This window comes from Zalophus californianus, chromosome X (genome assembly GCF_009762305.2).
Source record: "Zalophus californianus isolate mZalCal1 chromosome X, mZalCal1.pri.v2, whole genome shotgun sequence".
Classification (NCBI taxonomy): Eukaryota; Metazoa; Chordata; class Mammalia; order Carnivora; family Otariidae; genus Zalophus; species Zalophus californianus.
The window spans coordinates 57,525,573-57,548,728 of NC_045612.1; the positions used below are offsets into that span (position 1 = coordinate 57,525,573).

A 23,156-nucleotide genomic window follows, 5' to 3' on the forward strand; every position below is an offset into this window, starting at 1 on the left:
ATTTTCATTTATTTCCATGTATTTTTTTATTTCTTCTTTAATTTCCTGGTTAACCCATTCATTCTTTAGTAGGATGTTCTTTACCTTCCATGTAGTTGTGGTCTTTCCAATTTTTTCTTGTGGTTGACTTCGAGTTTCATGGCATTGGGGTCAGAAAATATGCATGGTATGATCTCAACCTTTTTGTATTTGTTGAGGCCTGATTTGTAACCCAGTATGCAATCTATTCTGGAGAAGGTTCTATGTGACTTCTAAAATAATGTATATTCTGTTGCTTTAGGATGAAATGTTCTGAATATATCTGTTAAGTCCATCTGGCCCAGTGTGTCATTCAAAGCCATTATTTCCTTGTGTGATTTTCTGCTTAGATGATCTGTCCATTGCTTTAAGTGGGGTGTTAACGTCCCCTACTATTATTGTATTATTATCAACAAGTTTATGTTTGTTATTAATTGATTTATATATTTGGTGCTTCTAATTTGGGAGCATAACTATTTATAATTGTTAGATCTTCTTGTTGGATGAACCCCTTTATGATGATATAATGCCCTTCTTCATCTCTTGTTACAATCTTTGGTTTAAAATCTAGTTTGTCTGATAAAAGTATGGCTATTCCAACTTTCATCTTACATCCATTAGTATGATAGATGGTTCTCCTTCCCTCACTTTCATTCTGGATATGTCTTTAGGTCTAAAATGAGTCTCTTGTAAGCTGCATATAGATGGGTCTTGTTTTTATCCATTCTGATATCCTATATCTTTAACTAAAGCATTTAGTTCATTTACATTAGAGTAATTATTGATAAATAAGAATCTAGTGCCATTGTATTACCTCTAAATTCGGTGTTTCTGGAAATATTCTCTGTTCCTTTCTAGTCTTTGTTACTTTTTGTCTTTCTTTACCACTTATAGGATCCCCTTTAATATTTCTTGCAGGGCTAGGATAGTGGTCATGAACTCCTTTAATTTTTGTTTGTTTTGGAAGCTCTTTATCTCTCCTTCTATACTGAATGACAGCCTTGCTGGATAAAGTATTCTTGGCTGCATATTTTTCCCCTTGAGTATGTTGAATAAATCATGCCACTTTCTTCTGGCCTGCCACATTTTTGTAGAGAGATCTAATGCTAACTTTATTTATCTTCCTTTGTAAGTTAGGGATTTCTTTTCCCTTGCTGCTTTCAGTATTCTTTCATTTTCTCTGTATTTTGCAAATTGTACTACAGTATGTCTTGGTGTTGGCCAACTTTTTTTGAATTTGATAGTAGTTCTCTGTGCTTCCTGGATTTGGATAATGCTTTCCCAGATTAGGTAAGTTTTCAGCTATAATTTCCTCAAGTAAACCTTCTTCCCCCTTTTCCCCCTCTCTTCTTCTGGAACTCCTATGATATGAATGTTATTAAGCTTTATGGAGTCACTGAGTTCCCTAAGTCTACATTCATGATCCAATACTTTTCTTTCCCTCTTCTTTTAAGCCTCATTTTTTTCCACAATGCTATCTTCTATCACTGATTCGTTCCTCTAATTCAGCCATCCTCATTGTCATTTCATCCACTCAGTTTTGCATCTCGGTTATAGCATTTTTTTTTTACTTCAGCCTGACTACTTTTTAATTCTTTCATCTCTGCAGAAAGGAATTCTCTAGTGTCTTCTATGCTTTTCTCAAGCCCTGCTAGTATCCTTATAATTGTTGCTTTCAATTCTGTTCATACATATTACTTATATCTGTTCTGATTAGATCCCTGGCTGTGACTTCTTCCAGTTCTTTTTTTTTGGGGGGGGGGATTCATTGTCTCCAGATCTTGGCATTTTGCCTAGACCTCTGTCTACTGTGTGTTAGGAAAACCTGTTCCATTTCCTGCCCTGAGAGTAATGGCTACACTAATAAGAGGTCATATACTGTCCTAGGCCTAGCACTTCAGGAAGTTTTTGTGTTGTATGTTGTGTGCACTCTGCTGTTGTGTTTTGGCTGCTCTTTCCCTCATATCAGTCCTCTGCAGAATTTCTCCTTGCCTGCAGTGTGGAGTGTTTGGACCTGGGCCAGTGTGTGGCAAGTTTTAACTAAGTGTGTTTTTGTCTGCTTGTTAAAAAAAGCTAGATCCTATTTCTCCTAGAGCAGAAGATTTGCAGCACTCTATGATCAATAGCCTTGGTGCATGTAGGGCATCTGTGCTAGTCTTCTGGAGGAGCAGCCTGCGGTGCTGTTTCCTGGGCCAACTTGCTCTTGTAAAGATACACCTGCAGGGCTCATTGGGGTGGAGCTTGGTTTAAGCTGCTCCATCTTCCACTGGAGGCATTATGTTTCTCACTGAAAGCTGTCCGTGCTGATGGTAGGGGGAAAATGGCATCACCCCACTATCTCATCCCCAGAGAGGAGAGTTCATGCCCACCACTGTTCAGGAAGCCCTCACAGAAGAGTGAACAATCTTCCCTTTTGTATCCCAGGCTTTCATCTATGTCCAAGCCATCCATCTACCTGGCAGCACAGTATCCCTTTGTTTTATCTCAGGAATGTGGCTGGGATTCAAAGCTCCAAATTTTAGGAACCCAGCATGGTGCAGACCCATGCTTATCCTCTGGTGGAAGGTCTCACTGCACTGTGGCTAGTGCTAGTTTGTCCCAGAAAAGTAGTTGCATGACTGCACAGGCCTAAGAGTTTATGGTAAAGCACAGCCAAAAGCTGGTTTCCAGGTTAGCTGCCTTCAGTTGGTGCTTCTGCTGCTATGCTATTTAATGGGGCTGTTCAATGGTGCCCACCTTCTATTTTGTCCCCTGAGAGGCAGTGTCACTTCTGCCAAATGCACTCCAAGAAGGGGAACTATTTCTCCCCATGGGATCCAGGGGATCCTCAGACCATGTTGTCCACTCCTGGGCCTCTGCTTTCTTTTCTCACAGAACACCGCTAAGCCCTCCAGGCATGACCCTGGTGATGGTATGGACTTCTAAAACTTCAGACTTAGAGCTCTGCTGCTTATAAAATCTTGTGATAGTCAACCCCATTCCCTTTCCCAGTCAGTGATTTGGGGGAAGTGTTTTTCTTGTTCAATCCCCTGCACACTGCTCTCTCTCTCTCTCTCTCTCCTCTCTGTCCATAATCAGGGCTCCCTCCCCTCTGCAGCACCTGTAATTCTGTTCTCCCCCACATCAACTCTCTGCAGCTCCTACCTTCCACATGTGGCCATTTTTCTCCCTCTAGATGTGCCATTTGTTCTCTCAGTCCTCAGATTGATTTCTTGGGTGTTCAGAATGATTCGATATTTATATGGCTGTGCTGGAGGGACAAGGATAGCATATTGTCCCCCTACTACTCCACTATCTTAACTCCTCCTTCAAACATATTTTAAATTATTCAAACTATTTAGCACTTACTCAGTTTAAAATGATGCTCTGTTCCATTTCATAAAACATAACTGATATTCTTTGAAAACATTAAAAGCATTAATACTGAATATAGGTGGGAGAACACATTAATTCTGAGTCAATTACCACACCTCTGTTGATGTCATAGACCTACCCTCAAGGAACTTACAACGTAAATACATATGCAGTTATGGTAGTATGTGAGAATTGCCAAAAAGTGGATAAACTAAAATGCTATAAGGTTTAGAGGAGGAAGGTGATCATTTTTCCCTGGAATCATCATAAAAGTCTTCATGGAAAAGGTGGTAGATGTATCACAGGTTTCATTTCAAAAGCCAAGGAATGAAAGGACACTCATAGCAGTGGAAATTAATAATAATAATAATAGCTGAATTTATTAAGTGTTAACTATATGTCAAACATTGAGATAAGTGCTTAACATGTATAAACTCATTTATCCTTACAACCACCCACTCAGGCAGATACTCCTATTTTTCCCATTTTACAGATAAATTGAGGTTAAATGATCACAGAATTAATACATTCATCCAGACTGAAGTCTATTTCCAGCTGCTTATAGGCATTACTAAGTCAATGAATATAGGTTCTCATGCTCTGACTCAAGATTAAGCTTCCTTCCTAACTCCATCATTTCTGTCCCCATTCCCTCAGTCTACCTGGCTTGCAGAAATTATCTTCTATCACAATCCACATCAAATAATTTACCTATCCATCAGAATTTTCCCTTTGCAGTCACCTTCAAATATACTTCTTCCTCTTCATTCCCATAGCTATTATAATCACCCAGATCCTTACCATCTTTGCTTAGCTAAGTATCCAAACCCTCCTCTAGTCTATGTATTTCTTTAACAAGCATTTATTGCATCTCAAGTAACATACTGAGCAATAAGGATACAAAGATGAATAAAACATACTTCTTAAACTCAAAGAGTCTAAGTGATAGGCATATATAGAAGAGTAAGCAGGTGTAGCAGAATTAAAGTCAAAAGTATGGTAAAAAGGGGAACAGAGTGTGTTCCAGGTAGAGAGAACAGTGTTTATGAAAATCTGAAAGTGAGAAAGAAAATGAAATCTTCAATGGCACCAAAGTAATTGAATTGATATTAAGGGAACAAGTAACAGAGATGAGATTAAAAAGTAGGCAGTGGTTAGATCCATAAAGTGTAGCATTTCTCATTTCTCCACCTCAACACTATTGATGTTCCAGGCTGGGTAATTCTTTGCTTTTGGGGAACTTCCCTGGACATTACAGGATTTAGCAGCATTCCTGGCTTCTACCCACTAGATGGCAGTAGCACCTCCACCCACCCACCCCCAGTATGACAAACAAAAATGTGTCCAAACATTGTCAAATGTTTTGTAGAAGCAAAATCATCTCCAGATGATAACCACTGATATAAGGTCTTTAAAATCATATTTAAGATATTTGGACTTTATTCCAAGATCAAGAGGCGTAGTGGTGTGCCACAGTGTAGAGGAGGGACTAATTCTCACCATCAGTTAAGAATGGAGATAAAGATGCAAATAAGGAGACTATTCAATATCTAAATGTTATTCTTATTATTCCCCAGTGTTATCACTTCAATGTAAGTGAAGCAGAGTTCTACAGTGTTCCCATCATAGGCTGTAATTATTTGTATCTGTGTGCCTTTTTTCATGTGGGCTCTCGAAACCTAGAATAATGCACTTTTTTGACAATTCAAATTTCCTAAATTAATTTAAGGTCTGAGTTGGAATATTCTTACCTCCTGACTTATTGTCCTCTATGCAACCATTTCAAAAAATTTACCTTATCATAAATAGCTTTAATTCTTATGCCTGAAGTCTATATATAATGCCATATCATACTTTTTTTCTTCCAAGTTTTTATTTAAATTTAAGTTAGTTAACATATAGTGTAGTACTGGTTTTGGGAGTTAATGATTCATCACTTGCACACTTTCTTAATTTAATATTTTGGGTTTATTCTCAGTTGACTCATGTTTATAGTTAGTCAACTGGATTATAAACTCCTAGAAAATAGAGACAATGTGTTCTCCATCTTATATCTATTCCAGATCATTGAGCAGAATCTTGAGCCAAAAGCAAGTGTCATTTTAATTGAATTAAGAATCATGTTCTCTTGTGTGATTTCTCCACCACCTAGAAGAAGATTCAGAATCAAAATTAGCTAATTTTTTATATTAATTGAGGTAAATCATTACGACATTGAATAGTAGACTTTATTTTCTTAGCTATTAATTGAGATCAAAATTATAAACTCTGAGCATAGTCAGAGTTAATTAAGGATTTTGTATCCCTTCAGAAAATGTATAAATAAAAAGTATTAATGCATAAATACCAGAGATCCTACTTTATACAATTGGATTATCCTGGAAATGAGTATTATGGATTTTTATCCTCACAAAGACTAAAATTTGATAAGAAATAAGTGCTTGGAAAATTCCTTACATCCATATTTTTTAAAACCTCATGTATAAAAGCTAGGTTAATTTTGATGTTCATGTTTATGTTATATTCGTGTCATTTAAGTTGGATAGTTTCAGTATTCTACATTCAATACCTCCAATTGTTAATGTTTCTACAAGTCCTTATAAATCATGGACCAATTCCACCAGAAAGGACCTCAGAATGATCATCTGATCTAACCCTTTGTTTCAATCAAGTAGGTGGTTGAATAATCCAGGATACTTTGTAGACGTCCAAATATCAAAAATTTTCATTTTTGATAAATTGACAATAAAACCAAGGAAGGAAGTTCATTGTATTTCCAATATTTTAAATAATTTACAGATTGTTTAACAGAAAAACTGATAGAGGATCTCCTGTAAGTAATACTAACATGTTACTCCTCAGCCTACCAAACACATGAAAGTCATTTTATAACATCCAATTACATATTTATTCCACTTTTATAAAGACCTCAACATTAAAATCAAATTTTAAAAATCATCTTTCTTCTGAGCTTAAAGCTAGTCAATGTATAGTGCCTCCCTTTCTCCTTCTCTCACCTTCCTATATAAGGGTATTATAAGACACAGTAACTTTAAACAACCTAACAGCTTGCACTCAAACTTAAGAGCATTACAGATTTTCTTTGAAGGCTTAAGTGACAGAAACAAATCTGTCCATTTTCAGCTACTGAACATGCTTACTAGTTTAACAGAGTTTTTTTTTACCAAAGACTTTGCTAGCTTTCACTTTGTCAGATGATTTTAAAATCTCTACACTTCTACCCTGCATCAAATAAGATCTAATTGATTAAGATATGAGTAGACTTTCTTGTATGTCATGTTGGAAACTTTTCATAGGAACCCACAAGCCCCTGATATGAAAGTAACCAAGGGGTGCCAATGATGAAAGACTTTGTTGCCTTGGTGTCATCTCATAAATCATCAATTATTGTCTGTTATTATGAGTGTGACAACCACATACTGTCATAAAAGGATTTGCATTTTCATCTAGTTTGAATTTTTTCCAGACATCATTTGCTTTGTAAAAGAAATGTCATGACAACCATAGAACACTTAAGCTTGTTATGAAGTGTTCAAGCATTCTTTTGGACTCAGTCAGTTTGGCATATTGGCATCCCAACCTCTTTTGCATTATTGAGTTGTTTATCTTTATAGTTCATAAATATATTTCTAAACATGGGTATATAGCATAATAGGCTAAATCCAACAGAAGCAGTGCAACTCTTTGGTTGCTATGACAACATAAACTGATCAATTTCCTGTCACTGTTTTAAAAGAGGCACTCTTCTGTGGCCATAAATACTAATTACAAACGCAAGCCATTTGCTATCATGTTCAGTTTGCAGATTAAAGCAGTCCATGCCCAATTTATCATTTAAAATGTCCTCCCACATTTGTAGTGTGGTACAGAATAAATAATAACTTCCCTTGTTTACAAAATTTTCAACTTAATTTCACTAATTATTTTTGCAGTTGCTGGAACTTAGCTGTGCTGCTGCTACAAATTCAGTAAACTCAGTGGATTTTCAAAGTGCAAGTAAAGATTTCTAAAATTAAAGTTGAAATGTTTGCTTAAAACTCCTTCCTGTAAATGCCTATTTTAAAGAAGGTGGTTATACTGGATTTATGAAAGTTACAACATTTTGAAGAGCACATGAGTGTCTTGTCCCACAATCTATTCATTTCAGTTAAATGAAGAGCTAATATATTTGGCTAAAACCTACAATGAATAGTTTTATGAAGGTACTAGTTGATACTCTGAATGGGAAATCTCACTTTTAAAAAGAAAGTAGTAGGTTCAGGGGAAAAAGGAAAAATCCATCAGGCAAATGCATAGTACCATATAATCTTTTTTTTTTCTTTGAGAGAGAGAGAGCACATGTACAAGCATGAGTGGTAGGGGAGCGGCAGAGAGAGAGAGAGAAAGAATCACAAGCAGGCTCCATGCTCAGCACAGAGCCCCACATGGGGCTTGACCTCACAACCTTGATCATGACCTAAGCTAAAATCAAGAGTTGGATGCTTAACAAACTGAGCCACCGAGGTGCCCCCATAGCACTATATAATCTAATATGAAGTCCCCCCTTCTCCACCTACACACTTATTTTATACAAGCCTTAAATTAAAATTTATACTTCATCTTTTGAAAGGGAAGGAGACTTGGTGGGGGGAGAGAATTTCTAACCATCTCAGTATGTGAATAAGAGCAGTGCTACAAATTGTTAAAGTATCTTTGGAGAATTTCTACCTCTGACCAACACCTGTAAAAATTTAGGATACCATTATCCTATATAGCATTTTGAAAGTAAAGCACTTCTATTTTTCAGTATCCATGAATTTCATGACAGACAAATCTTTGCTATATGTATCATGATTTATATATTAAGAGAAGAAAGACTTCTAAACTAATCTTTTCTATTTTCTCACTAACTCACAAGCCTAGAATTTGATTTAAATATTTTTACAATTTCCAAAGCTGAATGGGTTCTTTCTGGACTTCAAATAATCACCTAGCATTTCTAGGAAGGCTGGCAATTTCTCAAAATCAAATATAATAAGCATGCTCCAATTGATTCTCTGAAAAGAGAAACTGATACCTAAAAAGTTTACCTCTGGAAACACCTACAGAATGCATTGTTTTGTGGGGGATTAGGCAAAATGAATGATATGAGATCCCTGTTCCTGTTACTATCTGTACACTACTATCCTCACCAAAATATATTTCTTAACAGGGCCTGCCCTACCAACCTCACTGCAGCTCTACCCAATAACTACTGTTAATCAACACAAATTATACATCCAAAGAAAGTAAAAATTCTTTAGTTGGTCTCCTGTGGTTGCAAAGGAATGACAAAGCACTTCCAATTGCTTCTAAACCAAGCAGCTGTAGCCTCAAACTCTAGGGCTCTGAAGGCCTTCTGACAGCCTGTGCTCACAGGCACTTCTCTTCTTCTAGCACCAGCTCAGTGACTCTGCAGCAGGAATTTCACATCACCACAGTGTTGAGGTGAAAGCTCCAGTGTTCTTATTAAAAAAAAAAAAATCTGGTCAGCTTGAAGCAATGAAAACTAATCTGAATGCAGCCAGTCATTGGCTGTGAGCACATGCTCAGCAAAACAAAGGCTGGCATCACAAGGATTTTTTGCATATACATAGCCACTTCAACTGTACGTTTCTACCTGCATTTTGTTACATGGACTCCTAATTTCAAAAAAGAAAAACACTTTATAAAATATCATAAGCTGCTATGCAGCACTTGGAAACAGAAAATAATGTAAGAAATAGTAATACCATTTAATTGCTCAATAAATATTTATTTAATATTGAAGACTAAATGTCAGGAAAATATGCTAGATACTGGATATAAAAGTGGTCAGCAAAACAAAGGCATGGTTCCTACCTTCATGGTGCTTATTACATTTCCACAGCATTTCAGCATTTCCAAAACATTCTGACATATGTTTGCTCATTTTTTGCTCTTCACAATAATCTTGTGAGGGACATTCATAGATCCATTTTATAGACAAGAAAACAGAGACTTATAGATGTTAAATGATTTGCCTGTGATAATAGAGCTAGTTGTTGGTATAGAAAGGATTAAACACAAGATGTATGACTACAAATTCAGGTGTCTTACCATTATAGTGCATTTCTGAAAGTGTGTTTCATAGAATGCTGGTTCTCTGGATAAAAAGTTTCCTTTAATCAAAAAAGACTGAGAAGTCTTGCATATTATATCTTCTCTTATAGGTTCATTGAGCAAATTAACGAACTGTAGGCTCTGAGAAGACCTGTGATAAATTTTTATTTGTATTTAACCCCATATTTTCCAAACTTGTTTGACTACAAAACCTCTCTGAGGGAAAAAAAAAATGAATCCATGGTGACTCAGGAACTGATGATAAACTACTATATTGGATGCAGAGTAGGCGCAGGTTGCAGAAAGGACATGTATGTTGGAGAGTTTCTAAATCTATACTTGACCATGAATGTTTGTGACTACTGAAGACTACAAGGTTTTTTATTCTCTCCTTATTAAATATTATGAAAGAAAGGGCAGATGTGTGTGGTGAAACAATGAAGCTTATATGCATTATCAAAATGATAGAAAATATAGGGTACCAGCAAGAAAATGGAACTGAGAGAGTTCCCTTAACCTTCTTTCTTAGCCACCTCCAGTAATTGCTCAGAATTGGAAAGATCAAATTGTCCCTTAACCAAAACTTCCTGTAATGGCTGAATCTAGGACTAGGGCAAAAAATATACAAGATGAGCCTGAAGCATTACGTAGTGGTAGAAAGTAAGAAAGTGCTTAAAAAAAATACACAATGATTGGAGCATGTAAAAAGTACATATGGGCAACTAGAAGAGCTCTTACTGGCCAAACCTGGAAAAATTTAAGCAATAAAATAAATATCATAGTATTGGATTATATCCAAAGTATAAAATAAATACCTAAGTCCATACTGAAATAAATGATTAAATAAATAATTAAATAAATAGATAATAAATTACAAATAAATAATGGAGAAGGAACAACTCTCCCATGCAGAATTCCAAATAAATTATATTGATACTCTGTGCTTAAGAAAGTGAAGCAGGGGCGCCTGAGTAGCTCAGTCAGTTGAGCCTCTGACTTCTGGTTTCGGCTCAGGTCATGATCTCACAGTGGTGGGACTGAGCCCCAGGTCGGGCTCCTCACTCAGCATGGAGTCGGCTTGAGATTTTCTCTCACCCTCTGCCCCTCCCACACTCGTGCTCTTTCTCTCTCTCTCAAATAAATAAATAAATCTTTAAAAGAACAAAAGTGAAGTAAAACTCCCCATCCCTTAACTGTGGGCTGCACATAGTGATTTCCTTCCAAAAACTTCCAGAGCAATAGAAAGAGGGAGAGGGAGAAAAGTAACTTCACAGTAGAGAAACCTGACAAACACTACATGAGCCGGGTGATCAAGGTCAACTGCCACAGTAATAAGTTATAATGATAGTGTGTACCCTTGATATGATGTGATGAAAATGCCACTTTACCTCTGTGGTCTTCTTCCCTCAAACACAATTTTACAATGAGAAAAACACCAGACACACCCCAATTGAAGGGCATTCTACAAATACCCGACCTGTACTCCTCAAAACTGTCAAAGGCATCCAAAACTAGGAAAGTCTGAGAAACTGTCATAACCAAGAGGCATCTAAGGAGACATGATGACTAAATGTAAGGTGGTATCCTACTTCCTGGAACAGAAAAGCGACATTAAGAAAACACTGAGGAAGTCTGAACAAAGTCTGAACTTTAGTTAATAATGGTGTATCAGTAGTGCTTCATTAATTGTGACAAATTGATTCATTAATTATAAGATGTTAACAATAGGATAACTGAGTTCAGAGTGAATGGAAAGTTTCTGTACTATTTTTGCAATTTTTGTATAAATTTAAAGCTGTTCTAAAATAAAAATTTCATTAAAAGAAAAAAAAACACTGCCTCTAACCACCTTGTTTGTGCCAAGCCCAACTTTATTAAAAATTCCTTTATCTCTATACAAATCGTAGTTTAACTTAACTCCAAAAACACAAGCAGTGATTTTTGAAGCAGGAAAACTGGACAAATACAAATTAAGGAAAGCATAATTTGTTTTTAATGCAACCAAAAGTAAAATATGTATATACTATTTTTTAATGGGCTGCCTCAAATAGATGTCCCAAATCTTTTCATATAATGTTCAGTAGGTGCTTTACTGCCAAATGTAAATCATGATCAAAAAATAAAAACCACTTTATACTTAATATGTTAGATATATCAATATGTGATTTAATGGGTATTTGTAAAACTCTTACAGCATAAAGAATATAAAATCACTATTTTTGTTATTTAGGCTAATTTCACCTTAAAGCAACATAACTGTACAGATCTGCTAACCAATTGTATTACAGTAATATATTATTTGGCTAGAACTAGCCATTTAAAATGAAAATGTCTGGGGCGCCTGGGTGGCTCAGTCGCTTAAGGGTTCAACTCTTGGTTTTGCCTCAGGTCATGATCTCAGCGTCCTGAGATGGAGCCCCACTTCAGGCTCTGCATTCAGTGTGGAGTTTGCTTGTCCCTCTCCCTCTGATCCTCCCCCAGCTCTCTCTCTCTTTCTAGTATAAGTAAATAAAATCTTATTAATTAATTAACTGAAAATGCCCAAATAATTTGATTTTCATCAATAAAAATCAAATAATTTTATTTTAATACTTAAATAAAAATATTGTCTGTGGGGAGAATATTTTATAATGATGTATCAGTTCAAAATGCTTTAAATTCTCCTACTTGTAACAAATCAAAACATGGCTGCTGTTATTAACAGCCTTCAGTATTTTATATGTTTTAAACAGCTTTCATGTATTTTTTTAAAAATCTAGAACACTGTATATATCAGATGATCTAGCACTTTGTATTGTGGATTATGAATAATATATCATTTACATAAATCAGTTGATTGAGTTACATATTTTTTACATCTCAGTTTTCTAATGGATTTATTTAAAAACAATGTTTTATGTTTTATGGCTAAATCATTTTATACTTGCCCCCTCTTAACATTAGGATTAGTTAAAAAACAAAAATTCCAGATGATCATCTAAAGTAACAGCAGATCTTTGGAGTCCAAATATGCTGTAAGGAGAACTCTTGCAGCAAATGTATTTTTTGTATTGAAAACATAGTGTTATCAAAAACACTAAGCACGACTAGTCTTCAGGGTACTTCACATTATCTATCTGCAGGACTGTAGAGCACATTGCCATGGAACATAATTCCTTCAAGGACTACAAACCAAAGAACGGCCATTTTGGCATAGTAGTCCCATTTCTTAACATTATTTTGTAGCATTCATCAAGATGTATTACAAACCCTACCAATTTAGGAACAATGCATTGCCTTTTTAAATACATTCATACTGGGTCTTAGAATCAACTCTGTTTCAGCAACTAGTTGGTTACACTGACAAATTTAAGATTAGGGCTATACAATTTTAGAAAATGTCACCACTATCTTTGTAAAATAATGATATGCTCCTCATTGCATAATAATAGGTGGTTATCAGCCTTTCCTTTTTATCCTGTCTCAGTCATTTAGTTAAATCTACCCTGCCCCTCCAGAGAAATTCATGGTCTGTCACCTACCCACTGGTGTCTAGACTTAGGGATATTTTAGCAGTCCCTTCATTTTCACATCACTAGGCAACTCTTCTAAGTTAAAAAAAAAAAAAAGACAGACTTCACCTGAACATTCAGACAAGCATCCTACTACAAAGTACATTTTCCTTCTATAATTCCACTTTCCTTTCATTTATATTAAAGCAACACACAGTCTGAGACCTAATATATTGTACCTTCACATTATTAAATGTAACATGCAGAACATTACACATTATTATTCTACACATGACCAAGAAATTTTAGTATTCACAGGATTATGGTAATTAAGTCTTCCTTCACTTTGGGTGATGTGACACTTGCTTGACTATAATGTCAATCCACTTAAAGTCTGTGTAAACAACATTATCTTAGTCACTCTGCATTATATTTCCAACTGTGAGCAAACTTACAAGGTCAGAGTGGACAAGAATGTAGGTAATCCCAAGGAAACTTCATGTAAATGACTTGCTCAAGGTTCAAACTGGGTTTTCAATAATAGCAAAAAGGAGTATTTACCATACTATATTATAGTATTATTATTTAGATACCATCCATGGCAAAACACATGGGAATTCTTGGAGACAGAGGTAAAAATAAAAATGTCCATTGTTTTAATGTTTTGTAGACAAAAAATAAATGTTGTTTGCCAAGGCTTTGTTTAGGCTAACAAATATGTAGTACTCCATTAAAAAAGGAATATTACATATTCCTTATTATTTTGTAAAGATCCATTAACATCTCAAATATAAAGAGCACTTTTTAGAAACACAGATGATAAAGGCAATACAACAATACTTGTATTTCCACCTTTCCTGTTTTTTTTTTTAAGATTTTATTTATTTATTTGGGAGAGATAAAGGTGAACTCAAGAGCATGAGCAAGGGGAGGGGCAGAGAAAGAAACTGAGCAGGGAGCATGATGAGGGTTTCAATCCCAGAACCATGGGATCATGACCTGAGCTAAAGGCAGACGCTTAACTGACTGAGCCACCCAGGCGCCTCGCCCCCGCTTTTTTATTTTAACAGTAGCCATAATATTTATTTTCTTAAAGTAATGATTTTTCAATAGTTTTGTCAGCCACTTAGTGTATTATGTCCAAGAAGTGCTGTTGTGAAAATGCTCTGACTTATAAAACTAGCTTAAAGGTTTTGCAATATCTTGTGTTTTAAGTGATTTATTTAGTGCTTATTGAAAAAGTTAGATAACCTAATTAAATCTCCTTGTAGGATAGGTAGGATCTAGGCAAAATTAATCTAGATTAATTTGGCACAAGTTCCTCTGAACTTGTGGAAGTAACAGAGAAAGGCAAATAGTGGTTATCAGAATCTGCTTAAACTATAAAATGGGGTGCCAATTAGCAAAAATAGCAATGGAATTTCTTAAATAGGAGTCCCACAGTCAGTTCACAAATAGGCGAGTAGGTACAAACCCTCAAAAACAAGTTACATGGGATTCTCCAGGCTTATTGTCACATTTGAACAATGAGGTATACATATTTGAATTGTATGAACCTGGAGATCATCTGAACAAAGTGTATGAACCACATTTTTCTTGTAATATCTGATTTGAAACACTGTAGGAACTCAGTTCACTCCCCAGGAATGCCATTATCAAAAATTTTTCCCAGGACTACTTATAGAGAAGTCCCTAAAAATGTCATCATCACAGGAGAGTAACTGATTTAGATTTTGTTTGCCAGAATTGCCATCTTCCATAAGTAGAAATTTCACTAAAAACATAACTCTATTCATGTTTTCAAAGATTTTTTTAAAGTAATTGAAAATAATAGGTATTCTGTGATAGAGATAGGATATATTTGTGTGTGTAAATGTGTGATGATATGTGAGTGTGTGGTAGGCTGATAATTCTTGGAGTTTAAGTAAAATCAGTTTCAACTAACTACCTTTTATTTTATTTAAAGATTGTATTTATTTGTCATAGGAAGAGAGAGAGAGCACAAGCAGGGGGAGCCGCAGGCAGAGGGAGAAGCAGGCTCCCCGCTGAGCAGAGAGCCCGATGCTGGGCTCAATCCCAGGACCCTGGGATCATGACCTGAGCCAAAGGCACACGCTTAACCTACTGAACCACCCAGGAGTGCCCCAACTGAATACCTTTTATAATTTAATCTCTTACAATATTAGACAGTTTTCTAACTGGACATTCTTACCAGTACACATGGAATCTAAGAAACCCCAAAAGCTCTTTGTTAAACTCTAGGGTACAGATCCAGCTCATTCCAATAAAAAATCTCCCCAAACACAAAATTCAATTAGTTACCCCCCCATCCAAAAAGAAAATATGACAGAATAGTCAATCTGAGTCCTCCCTCTACTTTAAGTAGCTATGTGCAGCACAATAAAAGCATTATTGGAATCAAATCTTAAATGAGTTGAAAATATTAAAGACCTCTTCTCTGAATCTGAAACATATTTAAAAAGAACTTGAGGAGAAACGCAAAACCATAATAAATTGTAGTTGGACTTTCATTATATTTCAGCATTTGTAATGTGATGATTCAGAATGGGAAACATTGAATATTAATTCAAGATGGTGTGTGGCTACTGTCTAGTCATAATGCTGAGATTCTGCTCCAATCTTCTATCCCACTCCCACCCCAACTGTCCTTAAATTAAGAGAAACACAAAGATAAATAGGATAAATAAGATAAACATGATCTTAACTATGCCAGAGAGTGTTATAACACTTTTCACAAATTGATAAAATTCAATTTTGTCTTTATGTTTTATGCACAATAAGTAAATTATAGCTTCAGGGAAAAGGGAACATATGCATTATAGATCAAAGGTTATATAATATGTCTCTAAGAGACTGTTTAGTCCAACATCCTAATTTTACAGATATGGCAACTGAGGTCCCAAGCCACAGAGTTATTTTCAGTGTTGTTTTAAGTCCATGGACTTCTGACTCTTTCCAAAGCTCTTCCTGCTATACCACACTCTCATCAAATGAGGCTTTATGGGAAAGTGCTTTGTAACCTGGAAAATACTTTACAAATTTTAAATAGTATTTTTATTCATATCCGAACTACATATGTTTTAAAATGAAGAATAATGACACAAATAGTTTCAGTAAGCATTGTTATGTGCCCTAAGTGATCAGAATCAGTGTTTAATCTCTGGGTATAATCATGAAAGAGAATCAATAAAAATAATTATTTTTTTCTTCAAAGGAATTGTTTGTTAAAAATATCTACCACAGGGGCACCTGGGTGACTCAGTCAGTTAAGCATCTGCCTTTGGCTCAATCATAATTTTTGGGGTCTTGTGATCGAGCCCTGAATCAGGCTCCCTGCTCAGTGGGGAGTCTGCTTCTCTCTCTCTCTCTCTCTCTCTCTCTCTCTCTCTCTCTCCCCCCCTGCCCTCCCCCACACTCATTCTCTCCCTCTCTCTCACTCTCTCTCTCTTTCTCAAATAAATAAAATCTCTAAAAACACTCTACTACATTGGTAAAATTTGGGAAAATAGGAATTATTGTATAACACTAGTGGGAATGTAAGTCAGAACGATTTTGGAGAGCAATTCAACAATAACTATTAAACTTGAAGATGTGCATAGTCCACAACTCAATGATTTCACTTCTAGGTTTATACCCCAGAAAAATTCTCCCACAAAGGCACAAGAAAACATGATGTCCATTTACAGCACTCTATGTAATAACAAAAAATTGAAAACAATCTAAATGTCCATCAATATAGTAAAGAATAATCAAACTGTGGTGTACTCATGCAATTAGATAGTAGAATGGACAATTAAAAAATAAATGAATGAACTAGATCAGCATGTATCAACTTAGATAAATCTCAAAAACATAATGTAAAAACAATGATTACAAAAGAATAGTATAGTACCAAACCATTTAGGTACATTTTAAAAACACAAAAACTAATACTGCATATTGTTTGTGCATAAATACACATATGATAAAAAAAACACCAAGCAATAATTCACACAAATTTTAAAACGGTGGTTAACTCTAATGAAGGGTGGAGGAGAAAGGAGATTAGCATTAGTTATATCAATAATGCTTTACAGATACCTTTTTTTAAAAAATGAGCTTTGAATCAAATGTAACAAAATGTAGACTTGGTTATTGGTCCACAACTGTCTCTCATTATCTCTTGATTTATTTGAGCTATTTTATAATCAATCTTGCTAATTTATTACACAATCAAAATGATGCTACCAAAATTGATTTCAGAAATATATATATATGTATATATATATATATATATATATATATATATATATATATATATATATATAATGAAATGAGGTGTTTTGGTAATTAGTCTGATTCCAGTTGTCAGGTTATAAAATATATTGATCCAAAGTATATGAACTTTGTAATCAGACTGCCTTGATTTAAATGCTGGCTCTGATATTTGTAGGCTGTGTGGTCTCAGATAAGTCATTTAACCTTCTCTGTGCCTCAGTACCATCATCTGTAAAACAAGGATCACAATAATATCACCTACCTTGTAGGGTTGTTATGAAGATTAAATGAACTAAAATAACCTGGGATATCATGTCTGAAAAATGTTAGATATTATGTTCTGGCAAAAATAAGAGTAGCAGTTGTTCATCAAATTTTTTCCTGAATTACCTTATTTATATGTCTACACTGGTTAAATGTATCAAATAATCACTCATTTCTTATATTCTCTACCTCTGAAGGCTAACCAATTAACTAAGAATTTCCAGTTGTTAGAGTTTTTAGAGAACAATTATAATTAATTAGTATATTTAAGCATTGTTCAACCTATCACACAACAGATTACTTGTGGTCAAAACTATTTGATGAGCTACAAAGGGAAGCACTGTCTACAAAAATTCTATTTAGTTAAACATCACCTATTTTGCACATCATATATATTGACAAGTTGTCCAACAATTTCTCATCTTTCATATATGTCTGTGTTAAATCTGCAACTAGAATAATTTGTTGACAAATGGGAGGCTTTTTTAAGTTAATTTAGAATTTGAGACTGTGCATTCCTTTCTTTCTCTAATTTCACTTTTCTCTTTTTTTAGTCCTCTGATAAGTTTCTCATCAGAAATGATAATGTTAACTGATCACCCTTTTTAAAAATATTTTATTTATTTATTTGACCGAGAGAGCACAAGCAGGGGGGAGCAGCAGGCAGAGGGAGAGGAAGAAGCAGGTTCCCTGTTGAGCAGGGAGTCCGACGTGGGGCTTGATCTCAGAAGCCGGGATCATGACCTGAGCCGAAGACAGATGCTTAACTGACTGAATCACCCAGGTGCCCCTTAACTGACCACCCTGACTAAGGATTTATAGTGCACATCATAGGAGCCATTAAAACAATGAAGTTTGTTTTTTTTTTTTTCCTTTCTTTTTTTCTAGAAAGATTGGAATTAACTGTTTCCTTTTTAGACAAATACACTTTTGGATTGCCAGTGATAAAAGGGGCATACAAATGTTAAAAGCATTGTGGCACAGTGGGATTATGTGCTAAGGTCCATGGCAAGACAGACAAACAAGTGGAGTTTCAGATCAATCAGTTACCTCAAACAAAAATTTCAGATGACCAACTTTTGTTTTATCTTTGCCAATGCCAATGAAAAGTTCAGATGAAGTTTTATTGTGTTAACTACTTACATTTCTTTTATTTCTTTAACCATTTGTAAAAATAAAGGAATTTTGCTAGAAGAAATTGGAAATTTGTTGAAAGGCAAGTCAATTTAAAATTAAAAGAACACATACTATATATAGTTTTCTTCCTATTAAAGCACCATGAATTAGGTTTTAAATAGAAGCCATAATTATGTTATGTGACAGAACCTATATTTAAATGTTCTCTTTGGAGATGGCACTAATGATCTTTCATACTGCATTTCATTGATAAATATGAAAGCAAAACAAAATCATAATTTTATCTTAATTTTCAAACCAAATTAAGGGAAAACTATCTTGGTTATTTCCATATAGTAAGGAAAAAATCATGACGTGATTCACCACTTTGAGTCCCAGGAGAATTATTTACAAGCACTCCACTTATTTTTAATTCACTTTACATGAATTTTCCATGATCAAGATCTTCGGGTGTATTTATAACATACTGTGATTTTTTTTTTTTAAACTGCAGTACCTAGAGGATTTACAATTTAAAATAGGTCGCAAGCTGACAGCCCATGGGCTAGATACAGACCATAGATGATTTTCTTCAGCCTACATAGTTATTCTTTCTTTTCCTTTCTTTATTTTTTTGGTTTTGTTTTTGCTTTTATTGAGTTGGTTACCAACATTTAAGAATTAGGGAATTTCATATAAAAATCTGCATTCCTGGCTTCTCTTAAAAACTCAGAGTTTAATAATATTTGGCCTACATTCCCACATGGTGGCAATCAGCTACACTGAGTAATAGCTGACACCTTTGGAAAGAATATATACTCTCTAGGTCACCCTAGTCCCCACCACTTCCTATTGCTTATGGCCTTTCATTTACATTACCAGCCTTGCATCAGTAAGCATTAGAGTTTGCGACTCTCCTATTTCTCTGTAGTTTATGTAAGTGAATCAGTGCATATACTTTTAAGAACATTTCATGGTTTTTCTCAGATTACAGCAAATGTAAAAACTCATTACATACATATGTATATATGTAATGTGTGCTCTGATTAATCTAAAATAAATCTATACAGTTATAAACTACTGATATAATTAATTTAATGAAGAGAACATTATATTAATTTGCATGTCATTTTACCAGGAAAATTAAAATAAAATGAAAGTCAATTTCAGTGTCTGAATTCAATTGCATTCATTTAAAATACAAAAACATTTACTTTCAATATCCCAAACCTAAACTCAAAACTCAAACTATGTAAAGTTTTTCAGTTAAAATCATTCATTAATGAAATCTAGTGGGTTCTAGTCTCCCCCAACACGAAAGTTACAGTCTAATAGAAAGTTTGGCACTTAAGGAGGCACATCCACTGCTTCAGGTCACTTGGGTATTATTTAGTGTGCATGATATTTAAAAGTAATATTTAGAATAGGAAATGTCCCAGATATTACAAACATCACCATAGTGGTTTTCATTTTCTACATTGAAAACCCACACGGCATGGTCCCCATCTCCCCCATAACCCTATGGCATTTTTGTTGTAGAAAAAAATATGGATAAAACATATTATCAAGGGCAGCCCTGAAGAAATTGGGGAAAAGTCACCAAAGGGTGATTTAACCTGAGAAAGGTATATGGAAGAGAAGAGGGGGCACAATTGTCAGGCAATATCAAAATGTACTTTTGTACTTTATTACCATGGGTTGCCCTCTTTTTCCCTTGCTTCTTTGAGTTACTGTCCATTATTCTCCACATTACAACCTAAAAGGTATAAAGTCTAGAGCAATATGGTATCTCTCATTGCAATTCAACTGAAATTGCCATAGATAATTTTAAGAAGTTTCAAACATAAATCTTCTTAGACTTCCAATTTTTTTTAAAAAAATGTATTTTTAGAAAAAAATAATTTCAAATATTTTAGAACTACTAGCATGCTTACAGAATATATCCATGCCTAATGCTTAGAACAGCTCCACAAGATTAGATGGCTTATTTTTTTTCCTTTATTGCTTTACCAGCACACTTAATAACCTGCGCTGCCCTGCAAAAGTGAATGTACCTTCCTAAGCATTCCAGAGTCATGGGATGAGTGAATTACCTTCTCGTTATTTTACACAGGTGTCATGGTTTTTGTGTCAATGACCCTCACTCAACCCACATCAACTTTGCAGCCTTTTCCTAGCTTCTGCTTTAGTTCCCGGGAAAGGAGTTGTTCCCTGTGACTGGAAGTCATCTCCCCACTGCATGGTCCTAGGATCCATTCCCAGTTAATACATATGAATGATTACTGCCAATAATGAAAGTGTGAAGACCCAATTAACTAGTACCCTCAAATGGATAGACAGGGTCTAATTAGCTATTTGGATTTCATATTTCTTATTATTAACTAAGGATTAAGAAAGATTCAGCATTTGCTCTGAAAATTTTAAATGGCTCTACTTTCCTACCTTAATAATTACAGTACAGGGAACAAAATTATTGAAGTTGGGCTGAATCTATACCGGCTCCAGGACATTCCCAGGAAGTTGATTTTTAAAAAATAAATACATAAATACCTGTTAACAGCTTGTTTTCTTGTCATTTGCCTCTTCCTTCTAAAAGGAGAGTATAGCAAAAAATAAATAAATAAAACTGGTTAATTGAGAGTTCTGGTTAGTTTGCTTCCAATTAGTCAAGGCTTTATTATATTTCACAAAAAAAAAAATCTTGTTCAATTCTTCAGGAACTTTAGATAGGTTACACACAATGAAACACCAGAAGGGAAGAGCACAAAGAAGGTAAGAAAGCCTGAATTGTTATTGTTAAGATAATGTTTTAAATATATGGACAATGCTATTGTAGTTCTGGTCTAATCCCCACTGAGTAAAGAATAATGTGAAATGTCATCTTGTTTAGGGCTTTTCCATATATGAAGGCAAGGAAAAAAGGTTATAGATTTCTGTTGAAAAAAAAAATGGCCTCGGGTCGTAACAATTCCTAAGAAAGTTTCTGCAATATTGTGTCTTCTTCCTTTCTCTCAAGAGTCTTCTTCCCATCCCAATGGGTATTCCAATATATTTAGGAGGAAAAAAATCTCTTTCTAGGGTTTTGCCCCCCATTTTCATTTGGCCAACAGGATGATGAAAGTGAACCAATATCAATGTTATGCCTTAATTTTCTAAACATGGAGCTATTAATCACACAGCTCACTATACACTTATTTCTGGAGCAATAATAAACTATCTTACATCCTTCCGAAAAGGGTTACACACACATACACACACACACACACACAAAGTCATACACACACCCATACAAAATAAACACATACAAAAGAGATTAATAAAAAACCCACAAAATTAGCTTAATTAACAAAACAAACATTCTTTCTAATAGTATAGTATTTCCTAGTGTTTCCAAACTCTTTAGTGAGGAACTATAAAATCTAAAACAACATGCTGCTTCTGGGGAAGATGGCAGAGTAGGAGGATCCCTGTACCCTACTTGTCACCTCATCTTGTGGTTACACCTAAATAATATCCACATCAGAGTAAATAAACCAGAAAATAACCAAAGACTGGCAGAACAGACTCTCCATAGCTAAATGTAGAGAAGCCACATCAAAAAGTGTAGAGAGGGCAGAGATATGGTCAGGAGCCAAACTCACCCATAGGACTGTCCATGGGAGGGAGGGACATCTTGGGCTAGGAAAAGAGAGGAGCAGACCCTATACCAGACACCAAAGGCATTAGAGACCCATACTGGGAAGATGAATTCCCATAATATTTGGCTTTGAAAACCAAGAGAACCTGTTTTGTGAGTTCTTACAATCAGTGAGTCTTAACACCTGGAACTTTAAAATTCAGCAGCTCCACTCTGGGAAAGCCAGAGAGTGATTGGAACCTGAGTCCCTGCCCTTAAACAGCACAATAAACAGCCCCACTGAAACGCAGCATAGAAGCAACGGTTTGAACAATGCCTAGGGTATACAGGAAGGAGATTTATTTACTAATCTCAGAACATGTGCTGGGGGAGGGATCTTTGGAAGACTCCTAGAATGAAAGAGCTTGTTGGTGCAATTTCCCTCCACTTCCCTACAGCCTACCTACCCAGACAACTGTGGGAACCAGTGCAGGATGAGCACTCTCCACAAAGCTTGCCTGACCCCTGTGCTCTTTTACAGACCATCCCCTCCATCCCAGACTGGGCAGTTTTCCCAGGGTGGCTGGGGGTCTCCTTCTGCAGTGGAATAGCCTAGATCTTCCTGGCACTGTGTGCCCCACCCCACATTCTCCTGTGGACATGCCCCTTCCAACATGCCCTTGGCAGGAGACCATCCAAAGGAGTGCCACAAGCCTGATAGAGTGAAGCAAACCTGATAGAGGTCAGAAGTACTCCAAAGTGACTCCTGCCCCAGGAAAAGAAGAAGATAACCACAAACACCATTCCGACTGCAAACCCAGCAGTGGGCTGGGAGCACACATCTGGTCTGACTGAAGGACCCACCCACCAATGACAGCTTCTCAGGGGACAAAACAAGG

At 35.5% G+C, this 23,156-nt stretch overlaps 1 protein-coding gene across 1 annotated transcript in view; it reads right to left on the reverse strand.

Moving 5' to 3' along the window:
• The window catches only part of DACH2 (dachshund family transcription factor 2), a 927,084-nt gene that overhangs the window by 650,805 nt on the left and 253,123 nt on the right, over positions 1-23,156 (reverse strand). The window contains exon 2 of the mRNA XM_027608947.1: positions 21,192-21,230. Coding sequence (XP_027464748.1) covers positions 21,192-21,230 — 39 coding nt within the window. The remainder of the gene's footprint in view (positions 1-21,191; positions 21,231-23,156) is intronic.